This window comes from Panthera onca, chromosome B2, assembly GCF_046562875.1.
Source record: "Panthera onca isolate mPanOnc1 chromosome B2, mPanOnc1 haplotype 2, whole genome shotgun sequence".
Lineage (NCBI taxonomy): Eukaryota > Metazoa > Chordata > Mammalia > Carnivora > Felidae > Panthera > Panthera onca.
The window spans coordinates 131635944-131658310 of NC_138343.1; the positions used below are offsets into that span (position 1 = coordinate 131635944).

At 37.4% G+C, this 22367-nt stretch overlaps 1 protein-coding gene and 1 pseudogene across 6 annotated transcripts in view; both read left to right on the forward strand.

Annotated features, from left to right (window-relative positions):
* ADGB (androglobin) overlaps positions 1-22367 on the forward strand; it is a 167656-nt gene that overhangs the window by 130865 nt on the left and 14424 nt on the right. For 5 of the 6 annotated variants that reach the window (XM_060616851.3, XM_060616855.3, XM_060616853.3 and 2 more), the window contains 5 exons: positions 1224-1426; positions 4290-4401; positions 12880-13049; positions 19860-20036; positions 20768-20855. In XM_060616851.3, coding sequence (XP_060472834.2) covers positions 1224-1426; positions 4290-4401; positions 12880-13049; positions 19860-20036; positions 20768-20855 — 750 coding nt within the window. The remainder of the gene's footprint in view (positions 1-1223; positions 1427-4289; positions 4402-12879; positions 13050-19859; positions 20037-20767; positions 20856-22367) is intronic. The other variant, XM_060616854.3, reaches the window with a different exon arrangement.
* On the forward strand, positions 14620-17135 carry LOC132666540 (calcium-independent phospholipase A2-gamma pseudogene; annotated as a pseudogene).

A 22367-nucleotide genomic window follows, 5' to 3' on the forward strand; every position in this document is an offset into this window, starting at 1 on the left:
AGTAGAAGGATAATTGGGACAGAATTCAGAAATTAATCCAAAGTTATAGCCACTATCCAAAATTGTTCTTCTTTTACAAGATACTTCCATTTTCACATTTGTATTTCTAGATGAACTTCAATACAGTTTTTTCAAACTCCCCTCAAACAATGTAAAAATGTATCATTTTCCTTCTGATTGCCTTTGAATATGTAGATTGATTAATTTGAGAACAGATAACTTTGTTGTTTGAATTCATATGCAAGTAAAAAGCTATTTTTTCCATTTATCCATGACTTATTTTATATTTCACAGATTTAAAAATTTCCCCATAGATATTGATAGAGTTGTTATTGTGAGTTAGATATTTTCTTTATTTAGATTTCAAATGGGGCATTAATTTTAAAGGGATGCTATTAATTTGTATTTATTTATTATGTAAGTAGACATTGAAATTCCTTTTTCTTTCTAAATGTTTTCAGTTGCTCCTCTTGGAAGCATATTCATTTATGAATTCTTTATGACCTGTATTTCTAGAGTATCCCTGTCAAAATTGCCTGCAAAAAAAAAAAAAAAAAAAAAAGGAAAGAAAAGAAAAAGAAATGTGTGTGTGTGTACATGATATTTGTAGTGAAATAAGATATGACAGACTGTGATATTTATTCTGTAAGCAAACATTCTACTGTACTAAGGAAGGAATAAACTCCATTGCAAAGATGTAGAAGGCTTGGAAGTGACCCTGTAACAAAATCTTAAATATAGGCCTCTTCAGATTTTGCGTTATCTCCTGGGAATTTTAAAGAATCTCAATATATGTCATATAATTTTCGGGAACAAGATCTTTACCAGTACTCATGCTGTAAGATTAAGATAAAATTTGTAATTTTCCACAAAATTTACAATCTAAGAAACTGGGTCTTTGGGGATGTATTATGGACTAGGGATAGTAAAATATTTTATTTCATACGACTGTGTAAGGCTCAGTTTTGTTGATGATATACCATAATTAATATAATCAGTGGTTGCTCAGAATATGCATTGCTGTATGCAAATCACATGCTACTATGGTAAATTTGTTTAAGACCAGAATATTTCCAAAGCCAGTGATGTTGCTTTTTTATCTTATTAAAACAAAACAAATTTACCTGTCCTCTGAGTGTCTTATAAAAGGATATACCTAAATAACACAGTCATAACTATGCATCTCACACATTTTCACTTAAGTGTGGTATTTCTCCATTCAGCTAGCAAGCAGATTCTTGCAGTGCAGACTTCATCCAAGAAGGAGCAAGAATTGTACACTAAGAAGAAATCCACCCAGGGAAGTCAGAAATCCTATAAGGGTCGAACTGTAAGTGCAACAACAGTAGACACTGGTCAGCCTTTTTTGGATGAGGAACCTATCAGTATGCCCACCATAGAAGAAAATGCTAGCATGCCACAGCAGGTATCTTGACATTTAAGAGAATCATTCAATGAATGGTATTGCTTCTAAAAATCTGACAAAAATTACAAGACTTCTCTTCCTAAAAACTGTCAATGAATTGTATGTGATTCTTCCTATATGCAATCCCACCAGTGTAATGCCACCCGTATAAACAGAATTAAGGAATAAGACATTATTTAATAGTTTCTCTGTGCAGAGATTTTAAAATATATAGCAAATTTAATATGTACACTAACCCTATAATGTAGATCTAAAAATATCATGTTACATATGAATTGGGAGGCTCTATAATTACAGAAAAGGTCTTATATATTTAAAAAAAATTTTTTAATGTTTATTTATTATTACTGAGAGACAGAGAGAGACAGAGCATGAGCAGGGGAGGGGCAGAGAGAGAGGGAGACACAGAATCTGAAGCAGGCTCCAGGCTCCGAGCTGTCAGCATAGAGCCCAACGCAGGGCTTGAACTCACAAACGGCGAGATCATGACCTGAGCCAAAGTCAGACACGTAACCAACTGAGCCACCCAGGCGCCCCGGAAAAGGTCTTATATTAATAAATTCTAATTTGCATGTGCCTTAAGGTAAAAAAAAAATGTGTATATATATATATATATATATAACAATTAATATGACTATATATATATGACAATTCATGTAATTTAAAGCAACAGAAGAAAACATGATCTATCCATTGGAAATGAAATAAAATTAAATAAATAAATAAATAAATAACCAGAAATAAATCTTGATCTGACTAATTACAATAAACAAAACCAAATTACTAATCAATAAAAGAATAGAAAACTAAAGTCAGATTAAATATTAAGATCCAACTATAAATAATCTAAAAGTGACACTTTTAAACAAAATGGCACAGAAAGTTTAAAGTTGAACCGAAAGAAGTGTGATGATACATTAATATCTCAGTGCATAGAATTCATGAAGGATATTGTATAAAAATAAAAGGAAGAACATAACTATTAAAAATGACCATGACTAACATATAGTATAACCTGTCAAGACTCAATGAATTAAAAGCAAAAACTATTTAGAACTACAGAGAAAAATAAAGTTAATTAACAGTTGAAGACTTGAATAGGCAACTCTCAGAAACCAACAGACTGAGCTCAAAGAATATATATGATCCCTAGGATTTGAAAATTTAAGCATAAGGGGTGCCTGGGTAACTCAGTAGGTTGGGCGTCTGAGTTTGGCTTAGGTCATGATCTCAAGGTTTGTGGGTTTGAGCCCTGCCTCAGGCTCTGTGCTGACAGCTCAGAGCCTGGAGCCTGCTTTGGATTCTGTGTCTCCCTCTCTCTCTATCCCTTCCCTACTCACACTCTGTCTCTCCATCTCTTAAAAATAAATAAACATTAAAAATTTTTTTTGAAGATTTAAGCATAAGCTTAATTCTTGAGACATTTATATAGAACACTTCCCTGAATACACTGAGAATATACTTTTCATAGCCTATTGAGAAAGAAAGCCTCAATAAAAACCAAACTATATTATATAGGTGTTATCTTAACATAGCGTAAAAATATAGAAATCAGTAAATAACAGTCTAAAATCCCATAAATGTGGAAACAAAGTAAAATATGCTAAATAGTTCTTTAGTTACAAAGAACATCACAAAAGAAACCATGAATACAAAGAACTCAGTAACAACTAGAAAATACAAATCAAAATTTATAGCTACATCTAAAGCAGCATTCAGTAGAATGTTCATTTTTAGATTAATTCATCAGGAAGCATGAATGATTCAAAACAAATGAGCTAAGCTAGCAAAACAAAAGAGTTAGAAAAAGAGCCAAAGAATAACTCAAAGAAAAAGGAAGAAAAAGTTTTAATGAAAACGAGGGTAGAAATTAATAAAATAGGAAACAAAATTTAGCAAGATTCATGAACCCTAAGCTTTTTTAAGATTAATAAGTGAACATGCAGGGCGCCTGGGTGGCTCAGTCAGTTAGGCATCCCACTTCGGCTCAGGTCAGGAGCTCACTGCTAGTGAGTTCGAGCTCCGCGTGGGGCTCTGTGCTAACAGCTTGGATCCTGGAGCCTGCAGATTCTCTCTCTCCATCCCTCTGCCCCTCCCCTACTCGTGCTCTCTTTCCCTCTCTCTCTCTCTCTCTCTCTAATATAAAAAATAATAAGTGAACATGCTTCTCGTAAAAAAGAAAAATAAAAGAAAATAAACCAAATCCAGAACTAAAACTAGGTGGAGATATAGCTGCAAGCAACAGGTTTTGAAAACAACAACAACAACAAAAACGTAAACTATTATACAACTCTATGCTAGTGAATTTAAAACTTAGGGCAAAAGGCATAACAAGTTCCTGGGGTGGGAGAGGATTGTCAAAGCTGCTTCAGCAGAAAAATACAAAATATGAAATCATAATAATAAAGAATAATACAACTGAAATGATAATCAAAGTTTTACTTTCCAAAAGTCACAGGCCCCACTGACTTCACCAGATAGATCTAATAGACTTTTAAGGAATAAATTGTTCTAGAAAACAGAAAAACAATACAAACTTCCTAATTGTTTTTAAGAGATTCATGGAATCCTGATTCCAAAACTGATAAGTAACAAATGTAAAGTAAATAAGTTTCATTTTTAAACAGGAATGCAAAAATTATTAATAGTAGGTTATAAAATGGTGGGTGTTGGTGGGGAGGTGAGGATAAACTTTATAGACTGTGGCATTACAAAATTTGGAGAACATATGATAGCATTTAATCAAATTATGATTATGCGATCCAGAAAAATATGCACTTATGTGCTTAAAATAATAAATTATTAGATTTATACTATGTTTATTCTTATCGTTTGTGCTTAAACATTACATTTTATTTCACAGGTTAACAAGTACATTATACAGTGTTTGGTGTTGTATAACAGTTGGCCTCTCACCGAAAGTCAGATGACGTTTGTTCAAGCACTAAAAGAAATGGAGAAAAATGATAACAAAGGTACGTAACCCTAAGTGTTTTTCATGCATTTTATATTTTATATAAATATTTAATAGCAAATTGATCATGTAATTATTAAATCATTATTGCTTACAATTTGTATTTCATATCCAGTGACATTTTCTGTTTTGTTAATTGATTATGTTTCAAAATCTTTACAACTTGGTTTATAAGAACCAAAATATGAGATTCTTTAGGTCTAGTTAAAAATGTTTTGTCCAGTTAGTGAATATTACTTGATGATTATCTAATAAGTGTACCAAAAACTTTTCTAGTTATAAAATTATTATTGTCTAAGTCACTGAGAAGGTATCACCCTGAAGGTTAGTTCTTGAAATATATAAGAGGAGAATCTCCAAGTGAAAGAAGATTCAGGTTTATTTTTCAAATATAAGCTACTCTCAATATTCCTGAGCAGGAAATTTGATGCACTAGAAAAAGAAATTCGCAAAGTAGACCCATGCAGTTCAAACCAATGTTGTTCCAGGGTCAACCTTATTTCCTACTAGAATGCAATCCCCTTGAGGGCAGGAAGTTCTGCCAAATCTTGCCTGTTCAGTCTTACATTATCCATAGTGCGAACTATGCACACAGTAATCACTCCATGATTATTGTTGAACAAATGAATGAGAGGATACACCAAAGCTGCTCATTATTATTATTGTGTCTATTCACTGATTATCAAAAACCATTCGTGTGTTTGCTTGCTTATACTAACTGCATGAACCTGATCATTGAAAGCATCGATAGAGGTTTGTTTATCACCAAAGTTAGAGAAAGCTATTATGGCTGAGCTTCTCCTTTGTTAGAAGGGACAGATTCTATGGTGGGACATAAAATCCAAAGAAGATTTATAAGAATGAATGACCACAAAGAGTCCCCATTTCCTTTCGCATATACTGAGTTCCTGTCTATGGAATATATGCCGCCCTATGGGAATCTTGAACTTGTCTGCCTCCCCACTGCACCTCTCTCGCTGGGAAAGGGATTCTGCTTCAGCCTCATCCCTGTTCCTCTAGAACCAGATAGAAGCTGTTGGTAAACGTTTCTTGAACAAACGTATAAAAGCGCTATGCCAGGGACAGGGGGAGTGTTGTCTCGAAAACATTCTGGGCTGTTTGGGGGTTAGCAAGAGAGTGTTGTAATCTTTTATCAGGGTCTAGCATGGATACATGTAGACAGATTGGTGGCACCAGAGCCACGTTGTTGCCACCTCTTTGCTATTCACGTGTGTTGTGTGTATCACCCAGGGCAGGTGCTCTGGAGCTCAAAATTTGTTTCTTGAACCAGCTTACTGCTTACTAGTGATGAACATACAATCCCCAGAGACAGGTATTACAATCTAGAATTCTCGTCTACCAGAAAAGGACACAATTACGATATGAATAAGCGGCATGTGGAAGCTGAAAATTTCTCTAAATTGGTCATTCTCTCCACTTTCTCTCTAGTCTAAATCAAAGTCTTATAGTTTATACTGTGCTTAAAAAAATCTAGATATTTTTCCTATATAAATCAATGGAAATCTGCTTGAAATAAAGGAGGGTGCAAATTACTGGGTGATTTTGTGTCTCCCCCCCCCCCCCCCGTAAAGAAGTTGGTAATATGTGCTTCATACTAATTGGATTAAATATTTTATGTTAAAGATCTATGTACAAATAAAATATTCATAATTTTAAGATAAGTCAAAGTAACAGTTTGTGTGTGCACATGTGTCTGATGTGTGTTCAGCAAAGACATTATTTCTTTTTTTGTTTTTCAGGGAAAATTTATAGACTACTCTATTTTACATAACATTTCTGGGTATAAGGAATTTTCATAGGTCAGAGAGTGAGAGTCAAATCTAGTTTTGTTGTTGTTGTTGTTGTTGTTGTTGTTGTTGTTGTTTTGTCTTATTTTGTTGTTTTCCAGTGTGGGCTTTTTAATGGGTTGTTTGTAGCTCTTGATACTTCTGATTTTTATATTATAATATTCTGTTGTGCCTATCTCTATAAACTCAAAATAGTCATACTACTGTTGTTTATAGAAATTATCAATGGAAACTCATATCCACATGACGGGGAATAAATGATCCCATTATAAATCATGAAAAGGAAGCAACAGAAATAGTCCTTCTAAATTCAATTGGAGATCTTGTTCACAGGGGAAACCTGTTTCAAAATAATGTTCCAACAAGATAGAAGAATGCACAGTGATAAAGGAGGAGATATTTGTGAAAACATTTAAGCTGTTCAGGAAAGGTAGCATCACATTGAACAATGCTTTCAGAACAGTGAATGAGGCTTTCTTTCCAACTCTCCAAGGTGAAGTCCTAACATCTAAAAAGGCACAAAATACCTGCAAATGCCCTTAAATCTAATCAAATTCAGGTTTTTAAATCTCTGTGTCTATTTTCTTCAATAATTGAAATTTGTTCCCAGTACGTGTAAGTTGTGTGAATTGTGTAAACTTATGTAAACTGGGGATCCTTAGGAAAAGAAGAAACGACACTCTGAAGTGTGAACAGGGGAGGGGGTGTCAAATAGTTTGTACCATGCAGTCCCGAAGTATGCCAGGCAGGGAAGTGAGAGAGAGAGATAGAGGGAGAGAGAGCATGAGGGTGTGTGTGGGTGGGGGAGGGGCAGAGAGAGACAGAGGAAGACCAGGGATCCCAAGCCTGCTGGGCTTTGTCAGGGCAGAGCCTGATGGGGGCTCAATCCCAGGAACCATGATAACATGACCTGAGAGGAAGTCAGAGGCTTAGTCGACTGAGCCCCCCAGACGCCCCAGAAGTGAACCTTGCTTTGAAGTGGAAGTGGTGAGAAGGAGAATGTGTCTCAGAAGATACCCAAGAATCCCATTTTGGACACACCTGGCCTGTAGGACCACTCACCAAGTGTAAGGTGTGGCTGGAGAGAGGCTAATTCCAGTCAGAGGAACATGAGACACAAAACACAAGGAAAACTCAATGCGCATCTCACCATGCGAGGCTGTTCCCCTTCCTTCTCTAGGTCAGGAATGGTGAGGAAGAAAGATTCAGAAATGCTTTCCTGTGCTTAGCCTACAGAAACCCATTGGTGTTAATATGAGGACTTCATATACTGTTGAACATGGGGGACCCTCAACTGCCACTCCTCTTCAAAAATATATGAGTGGGTCAGAGAGCAAAAGGGGTACACGCAGAAAAAAAATGAGTATATACCAATATATTGAAGTGGCAATTTCCTATTTACATTTTTTTAGTACCTACAGACAAAATTTAATTTAAAATTAAAAATGTATAAATCAGAAGTTTTCAATGAGCACTTACTATTTCAATTAAAAAAATGAAAATCATGTAATTGTACTTTGTAAGCAAAAAGGAAACACTGGAGAGATCTAGAAGTTTGGTTACTATGATTATGATTTTTCTAGTGCTATCATGAACCTCTTGTACTGTGTACTTTCCATATATCTTTATTCTCAATTCTCACAAAAAATCTGAGAGGTAGTTATTACCATCCTGATTTTACATGTGAGAAAATGAAGCTTAAATGCTGTGAATAATTTGCCTAAACTAACACAGCTGGAGGAACCAGAGTAAAGATTTTCACCTAAGTCTGACTTATTCCAAAGCCCAGAACCTTTTTACTATAATGTTTTATCCCTTTAGAGACTTTCTAACTAGTAGTGTTGACATAGTCCCAACGGTGGTGGCTACTAACATTTATGTCAGAGGCTTTCTGGAGGCTTTATGTATATGGACCCAATTAATCCTCACAATAAACCTACGAGGTAGATGCTGTAACTATTATCCCTTTACAGAGGAAAACACTGAAACACAGGCTGCTTAAGGAACTTTTCCATGGTCACACAGCTAGTCACTGGCACTGCTCGGATTTTGTTTATTGATTTACCTTTATTTTTTAATATTTTTTAAAGTCTATTTATTTTGAGAAGAGAAACAGAGAGAGTGGGGGGAGCAGAGAGAGAAGGAGAGAGAGAATCCCAAGCAGGCTCTGTGCTGTCAGTGCAGCAGAACCCAATGTGGGGCTCGAACTCATGAATCGTGAGACCATGACCTGAGCCCAAACCAAGAGTCAGATGCTTAACCCACTGAGCCACTCAGGGCCCTGGCAAAGCTAGGATTTTAAATGGAAATTAATTTTCTAGCAAGAGCTTTTGAATGGAAAAAATAATAATATGTGATGGTACCCATTTCAGATCTTTCTTGTATTCTCTATTAATGTCTTTGTTTAGGGAATTGTCTATGTTTTACTGAACATACAAGTTTGTGTAGAGTCTTATCATGTTTTTCCTGAAGATCTTTTAGGTTTCTCAACTTCAGGTTGTCCACCATAGATGGAGTTCCAGTAAACAAATCAATGTGGCAAATTATTGTATTTAATACATTAGGTATGTTAATGGATAAATGTTAAAATTCTAGAGGAAACTAAAAAGTTAATATCTAAAATAAACACCGTAGTAGAATTCATGAAATAGTATAATGTATAGAGTTGGGTAATGGTACAAAATTAATAATATAAATTAAGTTTTCTTTAAGTTAACATTTACTAGATTTATGGTGGTGACCATTTTGCAGTATGTACAAATATAAAACAGCACATTGTATGCCTGAAACTAATGTAATGTTGCATGTCAATTATACCTCAATAAAAAAATAAAAACAAAAAAAATAAGGAAAAGAACCTGAAGTTAATATTAAATGGAGAAATACAACACAGCAGCTAAAATACCTTAGGCTGTCTGAAACTGACTTATTTATCACCTGAGAAATTAGAATAATAACTCCTATCTTTCAAGGTTGTTGTAAGAGTCAAGACAATATATGTAAAGTTCCTAGAACCTAGTAGACCTCAACAAAATGCTATTCTCATTATTGTGTATCTAACTAGAAAAAAAGCCTCCAGGCATCATTGCATCCTCTTTCTTTTGACATCACATTTGATGATTTTATGTGCGAATGAGCAGCTACTAAAATTAAATTACAAGTTGCATTGTATCATACATTTGTTGCTGAAAGTAGCTAGCAAATAAATTCGGAATTGAATGATGTTTAAAATGAACTAGGAAAATTTCCCATTTGAAAGAATGTGTTGGCCAATCTTTATGAAAGGTAAGCAGCTTTTGAATTCAGACTAATCAGTATCATGTTTATAAATGTGGATTTTTAGGAAGCCAGTTTGTTTAAATGAAAACAGATATGTCAGATTCTATGTGTCAATTATATTTACAACTCAAGACCTACAAACTTCAACTTTAAGGGTATGATGCGTTTTAGAAAAATTGCGACTAACATCTTCAATGATTAATTTAGCTTACTTTTCAATTATCAATACTTCAGATCAAGAAGAAGTTGAGGAAGCGATTTTTTTCATAAGTATATTGGTGTCCTAACTTTAAATTTTGTGTACATCCTGAATTTAATGGAAATATCACCACATTTATTCATTTAAATTTAACATTTAATTTCTGTGAGAAATAAAATATATAATTTCCCCCAAAGACTCACATCTTTATAACCCATAATAAAAAAGTAAGTTCTGAAATATAACTATGTTCAACCTAGAATATTTCTGTTATAAATTTTTAGGAAGCTTACCCTCTGGTTAACATGAGACAACAGTGCCACCTTTAGTATATTTCAATACCTAAGTTTTGGTAAAAATTGCTTGCAGAGACAGGTGGCTTTCTCTTAAAGAAATAGAAATTGGAAGATCTGGACCAGGTAGTACTTTGGGATATCATCTGCCTTCATGTATAATTAGTTGTGTTGTTATTTTAAAGGTCTTGCCAATATGTTACATTTTTATGTTATTGGCCTGCACCTTTCAGGTTCTAAATCTATTTGCAAAGACACATATAAATTTGGCTCATCATTCTCAAAGGTCTTTGATTTCAAGCCCAACCCACCTTTGTTAACAGGACTGTAACACTATTTTCTTAACTCTAAATAATAGTATATTGTTCTTTCTTAGGCACAATGTATGCATGGTGTTTCCAATTCAAGGTCTTTGAAGAAACCAAACATGATTAGATTCTGTCTGTCTATCTATCTATCTGTCTGTCTATCATCTATTATCTAAAGATTTTCCTGTTTACATTTACCAAGTATGATTGTACTCGGTAAATGTATACCTTATCCTGAACAAGTATTCTAGCTTAGAAATTATGTTAATGTTAAAATCCCAGCCAGTTTTTAGTTCCTGGATACATAAATCAAAGCACTGAACTTTAATCATAAAAAATACATTTCCGTAATTTTTATGTCTTAGTATCCACTGAAAATTTCTATTTGCTACATCCTGGATAAATGTAAGATAATGTAGGAGGAAAATTAAAGCCATAATGCTAAAGGTCTTTTCAAGTTCATTTCATCAACAGATACTGCTGCTTCCTCTCTGCAAGGAGTATATTAGTTTATTCTGATTGTCATTTATTCTAGAGCTCTTCTAATTACAGGAATATACAATATGATGTCACATTTTTCATGGTGTTTGAATCAGGAGGACATTTATTCTTGCACCTTACTGATACACATACCCTCAACACATAGTTTCCCTATAAAGTTTTATATATTAAACTTAAACAATGTGATAATGAATACATACAATGAGCTTAGAATCATACTAGGTGAAATTCGGGATCAAAAGGAAATATATAGGGGCACTTGAGTGGCTCAGTCAGTTGAGTGTCGGATTTCGGCTCAGGTCATGATCTCCTGGTCCTGAGATGGAGCCCCACATTGGGCTCCCTGCTGTAAGGACAGAGCCCACTTCAGATCCTCTCTCTCTCTCTCTCTCTCTGCCCCTCCCCAACTAGGGATCACTCACTCTCTAACTCAAAAATAAACATTAAAAATAATGAAGTATATAATGATATTCTGGCCTTTGGAGAACTTGTAATTAATTGGAAAAAATGTTACTATACTATATGACATTAAAGAGTAGAGAAATTATTTTACTCTATATTTTAAAATGTAAAGGAAGAGTGCACCTGTTGTTTGCCTGATACTGTATTATGTGTTTACATACATAAACTTGAATATTAGCATATGTTACTTTGAAAGGAATCAAATACACCTAAATATATGATTCAAACACTAAGACCTATGAGTAGTAAGAAAAATGGAGCCCCAGAAATACTTAATGGGGCAGTTTGAGATTCAATTTCAGCTGACATTTGTTAATATCTTAGAAACCCAGTGTGTATGATACCAGATTCTATCTTATTTTAAATGCCCTATATTGATTACTTTTTTAATGTTTATTTATTCCCCCCCGCCCCCGAGAGAGAGAGAGAGAGAGAGAGAGAGAACACGCGCGCGCAAGTGGGGGAGGGGCAGAGAGTGAGACACAGAATCTGAAGCAGGCTCCAGGCTACAGCTGCCAGCACAGAGCTCAAGACAGGGCTTGAACTCACAAGCTGTGAGATCATGACCTGAGCCCAAGTCGGACCCTTAACCAACTGAGCCACCCAGGCGCCCACCTATACTGATTAGTTTTAAGCCCTGTGGGCATGGAATTAATATCTCCATTATATGGAGGAGGAAACAAAATCAAAGAATGTAATAAACCTGCCAAATTTAACCTATCCAGTGGCTGATCCACAATTTACCTCCGTGCCCTTTGATTATATGACCGAAGAATTTTTCCCTAGTGCAACATTTCTCAGCAGCTAGGATTGTTGGCAGAAAGATCAGTCGCCCGCTTGTGAACTTGGGTTACTTATAGTCAGTTTGCAGTCATACAGGATGATCTGCCCTTATTTGCAAGTAGCTAATAACCAGCACTAAGCAATCGATAAGAGCTGGGTTCTGACAATTACTATTTTACTTTGCTAACGGGATCACTTACCACTTACAAGACTCCAGTTTTGAAAGGGGCTGACATGTCTTTGGAACTCATATTTGAATTCCAACCACTTGGGGGAACGTAAGAAAATTCATTGCCTCTCTGAATCTGCCCTGTTGGGGTGGTTTGAGAATTAAAAAAGAAAGAAACATTGTAGGGATTCAACAAATGTTATTTCTCCCTCTGCCACTTGGATATTTAGTTGTTAGAAAGAATTAATAGCACATAAGGCAAAAAACCCTTCACACCCTGCTTGGAGAAAGCAGAGGGAAGAGAATAATACATATTATAGCAGAGATAAATGAATTCAATATTATAATGGAGATCCTAGCCAAGGAAATTAGGCAACAAAATGAACTGAATGCATCCAGATTGGAAACAAATTAGATGGTGATAATTTTTGCATAACCTTACAATTAAATCAAAACCTACTGATTTACACACTTCAAATGGTGAGTGTGTGGCATGTGAATTACCTCTTGATTTTGTAAAAGAGAATCACATAGATCTTTATAAAATATTTGTTTTAAAAAAGAAAAGAAATCCAAGCCTCTTAAATTAGCAACTCTTCCCTGACTTGCTCCCCTTTTCCTATATGACATGATTTTATTGTTATGACTCACTGGTTTTCTTTTTTATGTCTCTCTAGTTCATGGAGAGAAACATGAGGAATTAATTACCTTAGGAAGCCCAGATTCCCATACTATTAGTGAGGGGCAAAAATCTTCAGGAACTTCCAAAACAAGAAAAGGCAAAGAGAGGTCCTCGGAGAAAGAAAAGTTAGCCAAAGAAAAACAAGCACCTCGCTTTGAGCCTCAGGTGGGTGTGATGCATTTTTTTTTTTTTTAACGTTTTATTTATTTTTGAGACAGGGAGAGACAGAGCATGAACGGGGGAGGGTCAGAGAGAGAGGGAGACACAGAATCCGAAACAGGCTCCAGGCTCTGAGCAGTCAGCACAGAGCCCGACGCAGGGCTCGAACTCACGAACAGTGAGATCGTGACCTGAGCCGAAGTCGGATACTCAACCGACTGAGCCACCCAGGCGCCCCCCCCCCTTTTTTTTTTTTTTTATTGGAGTCACTTAGTAAATGTAGATTCATTGGGTCCCTACTTGACTATCTCTCCTGAGGTCAAAACTGAAAAATTCCATCTCCTTGATTCTAGCAACTGACTAGATAAATTAAGGAAATTCCTTGGACACCTTCTGCAAGCTGCTTGCCCTAGTTTAGTATCAAATATCATTAATCAAACTTTTAAGACATGTGTGTCTGTAAGACACTGCTTTGGGGCATTGGGCTTCTAATATTAATATTACACAGTCCCTACCTTCAAAGAACTTACAGTCTAATGGAGGAGACCGAAGGTAAACAGAGGTTTTAATGGTAGATATTGTACTTATTCTGGCCTCTTTCTCCTAAAGCAGCGAAATCCTGACCTGAGTCAATGAGCAAAGACTTCTAAGGTGAAATCTAACACAATCTGCCTTTTTTTTTTTTCCTTTAGCATTAAAGTTTGAGAGATGGGGCTAGAGGGGTAAGTAAGGGTCAGAAGGGGGAGGGCCTTTAATTTTGATTAGGAGGCTGGGACTCTGTCTACAGCCCAGAGGTCACGATTCCAAATTCCTTCAGGGCCAGTTAGGTAATTACAATGATTAGGGGTAAGGAAGAGGTTGTGGGACAAAGTTGAGAAATACAAGCACAGGCCTAAATATACTCAAATTCAGGTTATTTAAAAGCACTGAACTCAAAATACCTATGAGGACAAAATCTTCCCGACTTTGGTGATCACTGCGTAAGTTAAGCCAGGGTAGACGTAGGACGGGGGAAGGTGGGGGGTAAAAAAAATGTATTGACATGATCAGATTTACATTTCAGGTACCCTGGTGGCTTTTAAAGGTATACTTTTAAAGGGAAAAGACTAGAGATGGAGAAAATCATTCAACAAAGTACTGCAGTAGTCTAGGCAAGCGAGGGCAAGGTATAGCAGGTACAGGTAAGAAAGAAGCAGAGGACCAAAAAGAACTATCAAGGAAACAGTGTATGTAGTTCTTAATCCCATGATGGGGGTCAGGAACAAGAAGGAACAAAGGTTATCTCTCAAGTTTGCAAATGAATCAACTGAAGAGGAAGGATGTTGAGACCACCAGTAAAGGACAATAAAGGAAAATTAACAAACTAGAAGAGATAAGGGTCAGCTGTCCTACACTCCAGTAGTGGAAAATCCTGTCCACTTGCATTGCCAAGATTTAATTTCTTAATTGGAGTCTACTCTTGGAAACACTGTGAAGTAAAGAAGCTTAACCTGACCTCTGCGGGGGTTGGAATGGAAATGACCACGTGGCCCCCGGGCTGGTGCTCTTACTTTCATGGGGACTCAGCTGCCGCACAATGGCCCCTGTCAATGCTAGTGCTGGAAACAGGCAAGCCACCATTGTTGCTGGAGAGGTTGCAACCTACAAACCGTGACGCAAGAAGTCCCCTGGGAAGCCGAGAAGCAAGCAGCTGCATTTCTTGTACTCGCAGGACAAGTCACATCGGTCTACAAAGAGGGTTTTCATACAAGCAAAATAAGATGTAAACGGGCCCAAAGTGAAGCAGATTGTTGTGGTAAGCCCTGTGACTCTTTAAGCACCCCCAATCTATATATTGGAATTTGGAAACTTAGCACTTCTTCTCCCAAGGGACTTACAGAAGGGAGCATCTGTATGTCCTATTTTTAAAAGTACTTTGAAGTTTGTTTCAGAAGCTGTTTTGGGCAATCAGAATGAAATGATTTCACATTTAGCTCAAGGTAAGCTGAGTTCTAGGATATTTTAAAAAGTATCAGTTGGCAGCTGGTTAAAAATCTCTGAGAAGATACAGTGCTCAATCGGCAGAAAATAGTTTTCCAGAAAAGAAGAGTCATGATGAGTAAAGCCTTTTATTACACAAATAGTATAACCACAAAATTTGAAGTCATTCCAATTTTTGTCAAATCATGTTAATTCATACTTCACATGCTGAGGGGAAAATGCCTCAAAAAAACGAACATAAACATGTCTAGGATGAATCAGAAATTGAAGACAAAACATTGGAGAAGAAAAATCTGGTTTTCTCCAGGTCCTGACATCCTAACAAGAAACTGTGCTCAGAATCTTCTTTATACTCCATGGAAAAGTCTTCAAGCCCCACTGGGACAGCTGACATTCGTCCAGTTTCTACTAAACAAAGTACTGCTAACTTGCTCTCTTATCCCACTGAAGGCATAGAAGCTTGACAGCTGGTTATATGGAGGGCTTACCCCCAAATCAAAGTATCATTCAGTCAGAAGAGTCAGAAGAACAAAAACAGGTGATTAAAGCTGAGTGGGCTATGGCAAAGGCAAAAAAGCAGAAGAGAAGAAGAATTCATCTACTCAGCAAGAGAAGATTGCAAGGGTGAGTGTTAATGACAGAACCCGGGTTTAGTTCAAACATTAAGAACAACTGACCCAAAACTCTGCATTAAGAGAGTTGAAGAACGGACTTTTCTTCTACTAGAATTTCCCGAGGGAGGACAAATGGCTTCCATGGAAAGAATTAGTCCATATTTATTACAATGGGGACAAGAATGGTGCCCTTCAGGCCTTAATTGGCTACCTGAATCCAGTGAAAGGAAGAGGTATCCAAATTCTCACCACTGATGGTAGAGGGGCACTTTTAGATACTTCAAAAATTAGTCGAACTTACTTAGAAGCTCTATGACTGCATTTGAGGTGTAAACACTGGTGCTGTATGAGCTTTCCTGTGGGGGTTAATTCACAGGACCCCGGATGAATGTGAGGAACTTCATCAAAAATTCGTATCACTTATGTTTTCACAAAATGTCACAGTTAAAGCAGTCAAAATGAGCCGGAGCCATGCATTTTATGAGTCAGCTGTGGGAAAATACGTTGAAGATTAGAATGGAAAATGCACTAACGATTGGAAGAGGCAGAAATCCTGCGCGTCCTGAGGTGGCTGCAGTTAAGGGCCGTGATAAACAGGGGATTGTGCCAAAGGCTTTTGTGTGCAGAAACGACGCTCATTTTCCTGGAGTCAGCTCTCACGATTTGGGCAGCTATCGTTATAAAGTGTGGCAGGCCATTTCAGCCACATCTGCTGCTCCAGGCCACTTTGCCGAGTGTGCATTTGGGAAACGATCTTCTTCAAGGTGGCTTGTTTCTGAGTAACTCATAGGTATGAGCACTGTCCGAGCATAAACGTCACCTAAACGTCTTTGGCCAGATGTTCCCTTAGCACGCATAGTAGTGTCCCTAGGCATTGGAAATTATAAGACAAATGTGAAAAACACCACAACATACACAAGCTAGAAAACCAAACTGTTTAATATCATAAACGGTGCTACAGATACAGAAGTCCATATAGTACTTGATGATTTTTTACTTCCTGCAACCTATTTTATTTTATTTTTTTGAAAGAGAGAGGGAGCGTCAGAGGGAGAGAGAATTTTTTTTTTTTTTAAGGTTAATTATTTTGAGAGAGTGAGGAACGGAAGGGGCAGAAAGGGAAAGGGAGAATCCCAAGCAGATTCCGCACTGTCAGTGCAGAAACCAACACGGGAGTCGATCTCACAACCATGAGACCATCACCTGAGCCGAAATCAAGACTCAGTCATTCAGCCAACTGAGCCACCCAGGTGCCCTGGGACACTTACTTTAGATTTAGCCCTATATCGTGTGAAAAGATACCTCTAGATGACAGTTAAAATGAGAAGCTGAATCAGAGCAGTTGGAAGGGTTGAGGTGCATAAAAAGAACTGAAGAAGAAATTAAAAAGTTTGCAAAAATATGAAGTCAAGAAAAAGCAATTCTGCAGAAAATTGAAGATTGTATAAAACTAAAAACTGACATGGACGGTGGCCTTCCATTCTGTTTGAAATTGTAATGAATATATGCATATATTCTGGAAACTGAAAAGCTTCTTCAGAAGATCTACCATTTAGGAAGGAATTGTGGGATCTGGTCTGAGTTAACTTTGAGATACGCATGAATTCTGGGAAATCCTGGGAAAGAAAGATGGTGCTTGGCTTAGCTTGCACAGCAAAAAGTGCACGCTTGGTTACAGAATTCATATGGGAATTACGTTTTAAGACATTAATAACTAAGCTTTAGAAATCTTAATATTGTGCTAGTCGGTTTTAGTAGACACTGCAGTTATAATGTTTCCTGTTTGAAAATGTATTAGTATATGTGCCAAACCAGAAACTGGAAACTTTTATATTATACTTGGTGTTTTCACCTTAGTCACCATGATCGTGTCGAATTTATTTGATCATTGATTTTATTTCATGTGGAAAAGCTAATTTCTTAAATTTACCTTACTTACTTTTTCACTAGCTACATTTTCCAATCCAAATGTGCCTTTTATTGCAATATCTAAATGGATAGGGAAAAGGGGAAGTTTCTCTATAAAGGGATTATTATATTTGAAATATAAGAGGACCAGGTACAGTTTCTATTTAAGATTAGCTTATTTGGGAGCACCTGGGTGTCTCAGTCAGTTGAGTATCTGACTGGCTCAGGTCATGATCTCACCGTTCCTGAGTTCAAGCCCCACATTAGCTGGCTGCTGTCAGCCTATCAGCCAATCAGCACAGAGCTCACTTCAGATCCTTTGTCCCCATCTCTGTGCCCCTCTGCTCCTTGCACTCTCCCAAAAATAAATAAATATTTTTAAAAATTTAATAAAATTAGCTTATTTTAACGTTGTTTGTTTAAAAAACAGAGGTGAAGTGGTTTTAGTTAACCACTTTTTTCCCTTGAAGCTTCAAGACAATGCTGTGTGTTAACTTTTCTAAACGTAGCTTCAATTTATAATTCAGTGTTTCAATTATTTGAACTCACTGAGAAAATATTCGTATCATCAACAAAATAAGCTATTGAAGTTTTAATTTTTTTTTTTTCAACGTTTTTTATTTATTTTTGGGACAGAGAGAGACAGAGCATGAACGGGGGAGGGGCAGAGAGAGAGGGAGACACAGAATCGGAAACAGGCTCCAGGCTCCGAGCCATCAGCCCAGAGCCCGACGCGGGGCTCGAACTCACGGACCGCGAGATCGTGACCTGGCTGAAGTCGGACGCTTAACCGACTGCGCCACCCAGGCGCCCCGCTATTGAAGTTTTAAACAAATGAGCTTAACTCAATCCATAAACTTATTTATAAGACATGTGTCCCCCACCCCTTAATATTTCATAATACTCCCTTTCCTGATCCCAGAGAAGTTTCTGATAAACTCATTTATCAAGTAATATAAAAGACGGTAAAATCCTTTGTACTGTGGTGTAAAAGAAAGAAATAAAAGAATTTCCAATTGTGAGATTTAGGTTCTCATCCAAATATTAGGGGAATGTTGTAGAAAGCAAGATCTTTTTGGTAAGATTGAAAGCAAACTGCCCACAAAAACTTTATTCAGTGACCCTACTGATCCCTGTTTCCCCCGTGTATCATTTAACCTGGGTAACTGACATTGTCTCAGTCATATGTAAAGTGTTAGTAACCATGTTAGATTCAAGCCTCTCACCCTACCAGACCCTCACCAATGAGGCTCACTTGTCTAGACATTTCAAGCCCTATGTCGATCTGCTCTCAGCCTATGGTTCATGAAAATGATCCTATGAAATACCAAAATGTTAACTTTCATAATGATTTCATAAATATCAAAAAGTTAACTTTCCATATATTCCCCCCTGGAAATGATCTACCATCCCTCATGTTTTAGAAAGAGATACTAGGTAACCCTCAATGTAATTTCTTTTGTTTTGTTTTGTTTTGTTTTGTTTTGTTTTGTTTTGTTTACAGCTTTTATGTAAACTTTGCATGCAGTGAAATGCAGTCATTTTAAATGTACAATTCAATGAATGTTGACAAGTGTATTCACCCTGTAATCCACATCCGCATCTCTATCAAGGAATAAAGTACAGGCCATTTCCATAATTTGGGAATCCCTCAAACCTCTTCGCAATGGATTCTGTCATCTTCGTACCTTACCCCAGGGAGCAGTTTTGACTGTTCCATTATTTTCATACACATGAGTCATGCAAAATGTATTCTCTTTTGCTCAGCTCCTTTATCTCAGTATGATGTCTATCTGTGAGATTCCTCTACATTGTGGTATACTTCTGTAGTTTATTACTTCTTTTAAAAAAATGTAATGTTTATTTATTTTTGAGAGAGAGAGAGACAGAGTGCAAGTGGGGGAGGGGCAGAGAGAAGGAGACACAGAATCTGAAGGAGGCTCCAGGCTCTGGCTGGAGCACAGAGCCCGATGCGGGACTCGAACTCACAAACCATGAGATCATGACTAGAGCCAAAGTCGGATGCTTAACCAACTGAGCCACCCAGACGCCCCAATTACTTTTCAATATTAAATAGTATTCAATCATATGGATAGATGATCATTTATTCACCAATTGGTAGACATTTATATTGTTTCCTCTTTTGGCTCTTAAGAGTAAGGTGTAATGAATGTTCTCCAAGTATTTCTGTGAACATGTGTTTTCATTTCTCTTGGTAAATACTTAGTAGTGAAATTATGGATCATAAGGTAAAATTCAAACCCTTTGAATGGAGCAAAACACCTGACCCAAAGGTTTGTACGTTATTTATCAGATATCCACTTTTCACCCTCAACAAGAAGACCCAAATAAACCCTACTGGATTTTGAGGCTGGTCACCGAGCACAACGAAGCAGACAGTTTCGAAGTGAAAAAAGATACCGAACGAGCAGATGAAATCCGAGCCATGAAGCAAGCCTGGGAGATGACTGAGCCTGGAAGGGCTATCAAGGTCACTCGAGTTTGAAAAGTTGTTCTTTACCTTTCCACTCCCAGGCGTTGGTCTGAAGGGAGAGCCACGATGGTGAAACCACACAGTCTTTCCTTTAGGAGTGATATCTGGGATTTTGTTAGACACTGACTAACTAAATGTTAAGACCACATCTGAACAAATCGTGAAACGTTGCGCAGATGACTGGTACCAGATGAGGCGCAAAGGCAAAGCGCATAATGGTGCCACTTATTGGCCCAAACCGTGGGTTCCCTCATCCTTCCACAGTGTGGGCCATAACCATGTCTGTCCTTCACACTCCAAGTAAGAAAGCATAAAAATGTTTAATATGTCCTTTCATGTTCTTTGAACATCCTTGACTAGATAAACAGCATCGCTTCCCCTTGTGGGATATACATACTTCATGGTTTCCCCTCACTGTATTTTATGTAAGAACCATTGCTATAGTGAGCCATTATTACTTGTATGTGTTTCATGTCCCAACTCAGGTTTATTAAGCCAGATAAAAAAAGGTTCAGGAACAGCTAGATCTAAGACTGCATGACTAGTGTATTTGCTTTAGGACTGCTGCTTCCCTAGTTCTCAAAAATAACCGTCAAAATTACGGATGGCTTAGAATTGGAGTGTATTTGATAATAATACACTAGTTCAAACTGCTGAAGTGGTACATGTTTCAGGTACTGTTAAGATGTTGTTGCCTATACTGTTTGTTGATAGTGTTTGTTCTTTAGGCTTCCCAGGCTCGCCTGCATTACCTCAGCCGGTTCATTAGGAAAATTCCGGATGCTGAGAGTGTGCCAACTAAAGCACCAGAGGACGGTCAGTGAACTCTGCCCCCCACGACCTCAGAGCACAAGACTGCTCCTTGCACCTCTTAAAAGATACTCAGGGCATCATCCTGGGTAAAAAGAAAGCATTGGAGAAGCTGTTTGCCTACAGGATTGTGAAGAGTTACGTACAATCCTGTAGGAAAACAGGTCCTGGAACATTTTCTCTTTGCCTAGCAGATGTTTAGTTTTCCCCCCAAGTAGATACGGTTTTCTCCATTTCAGAAAAGATGAAACCAGGGGCATCTGGGTGGCTCATTGGTCAAGCGTCCCATTCTTGATTTCCACTTGGGCCAGGATGCCAGGGTAGTGAGATAGAGCCCTGCGTCCGGCTTTGTGCTGAGCGTGGAGCCTTCTTGGGATTCTCTCTCTTCCTCTCCCTCTGCCCCTCCCCAGCTCACATGCACTCCCTCCCTCCTCTCTCTCTCTCTCTCTCTCTCTCTCTCTCTCTCAAACAAACAAACAAGAGATGAAACCAGAAATAAGAATGCAACATAGTTCAAAGGTAGCAGTGTGTAAACTTGAAGGCAGGCCTGCTGCTGTTACTCTGGCTCCTTTCTAGTAATAATAACTATAAATAATAGCAATAACATAAAACAGACTGCCTTTATTGAGTGATTGCCGTGGGCCTGAAACTGAAAATATTAATTATTCCAGTTAAGACATCAATCCACTGATCTGTAATGTTATTTTCAACTTACCAATAAGAACACAGGCCCAGAGTAATTTGCTCTGTAATTTGTTAAATTCATAAGATACCCAGAGACACAGCCAGCTTGCAAACAGCTCCCCATGACCCTGAGTGCCTTCTCACAAAAACCTGGCTGGCCCATTACAACCTCACTGGGACACCCAGGGAGGCTGACCGCATTCACATCCCAAATCACGCTTTCCATGGTCACATCTACAGGAGTATAATTCAATAATTGTTATAAAGATAATAACGCCTCTTAACTTTTCATATAAGGAGTAGGAATAACAAATATCATCCTGATTTTGTTTTCTTGGGATGCGCATTCCTCACATCACTTTTTGTTTATCTCATTTTAACTTACAGCAACCGTGAGGTAGACCCTGCTATTCCCATTTTATAGACAAAGAGACCGATGCTCAGAGTCCCGGAACTGCTCCTAAGTCACACATCTAAAACGTGACGGAGTTGGGATTTGAAATATTTCTAACTGCTAAAGTACTCCCTTTCCTAAGGGTTAAAGTCTCATGTCCTATTAACAGTACAAAGGTGGATAGGTTTTATTATGATTTTATGATTTTATTATTTTAAATTGTATTGTTTAATTAGATTTTGTTATTTTTTAAGCATTGTATTAAATTATATGTAAAAGAAAAAATGTTGCGCTGGATGCTTGTTAAAAATGGCAAGGGAGATCATTCAAGACTTGTAATAGGAGTCAAGACTGTTGTAGTAGGAGAGAGAGGTTGAATTCAACTTTGAATACAACAGGGACAAATGAGGATTCATAGCACATAGGCAGGGAGTGGGTGG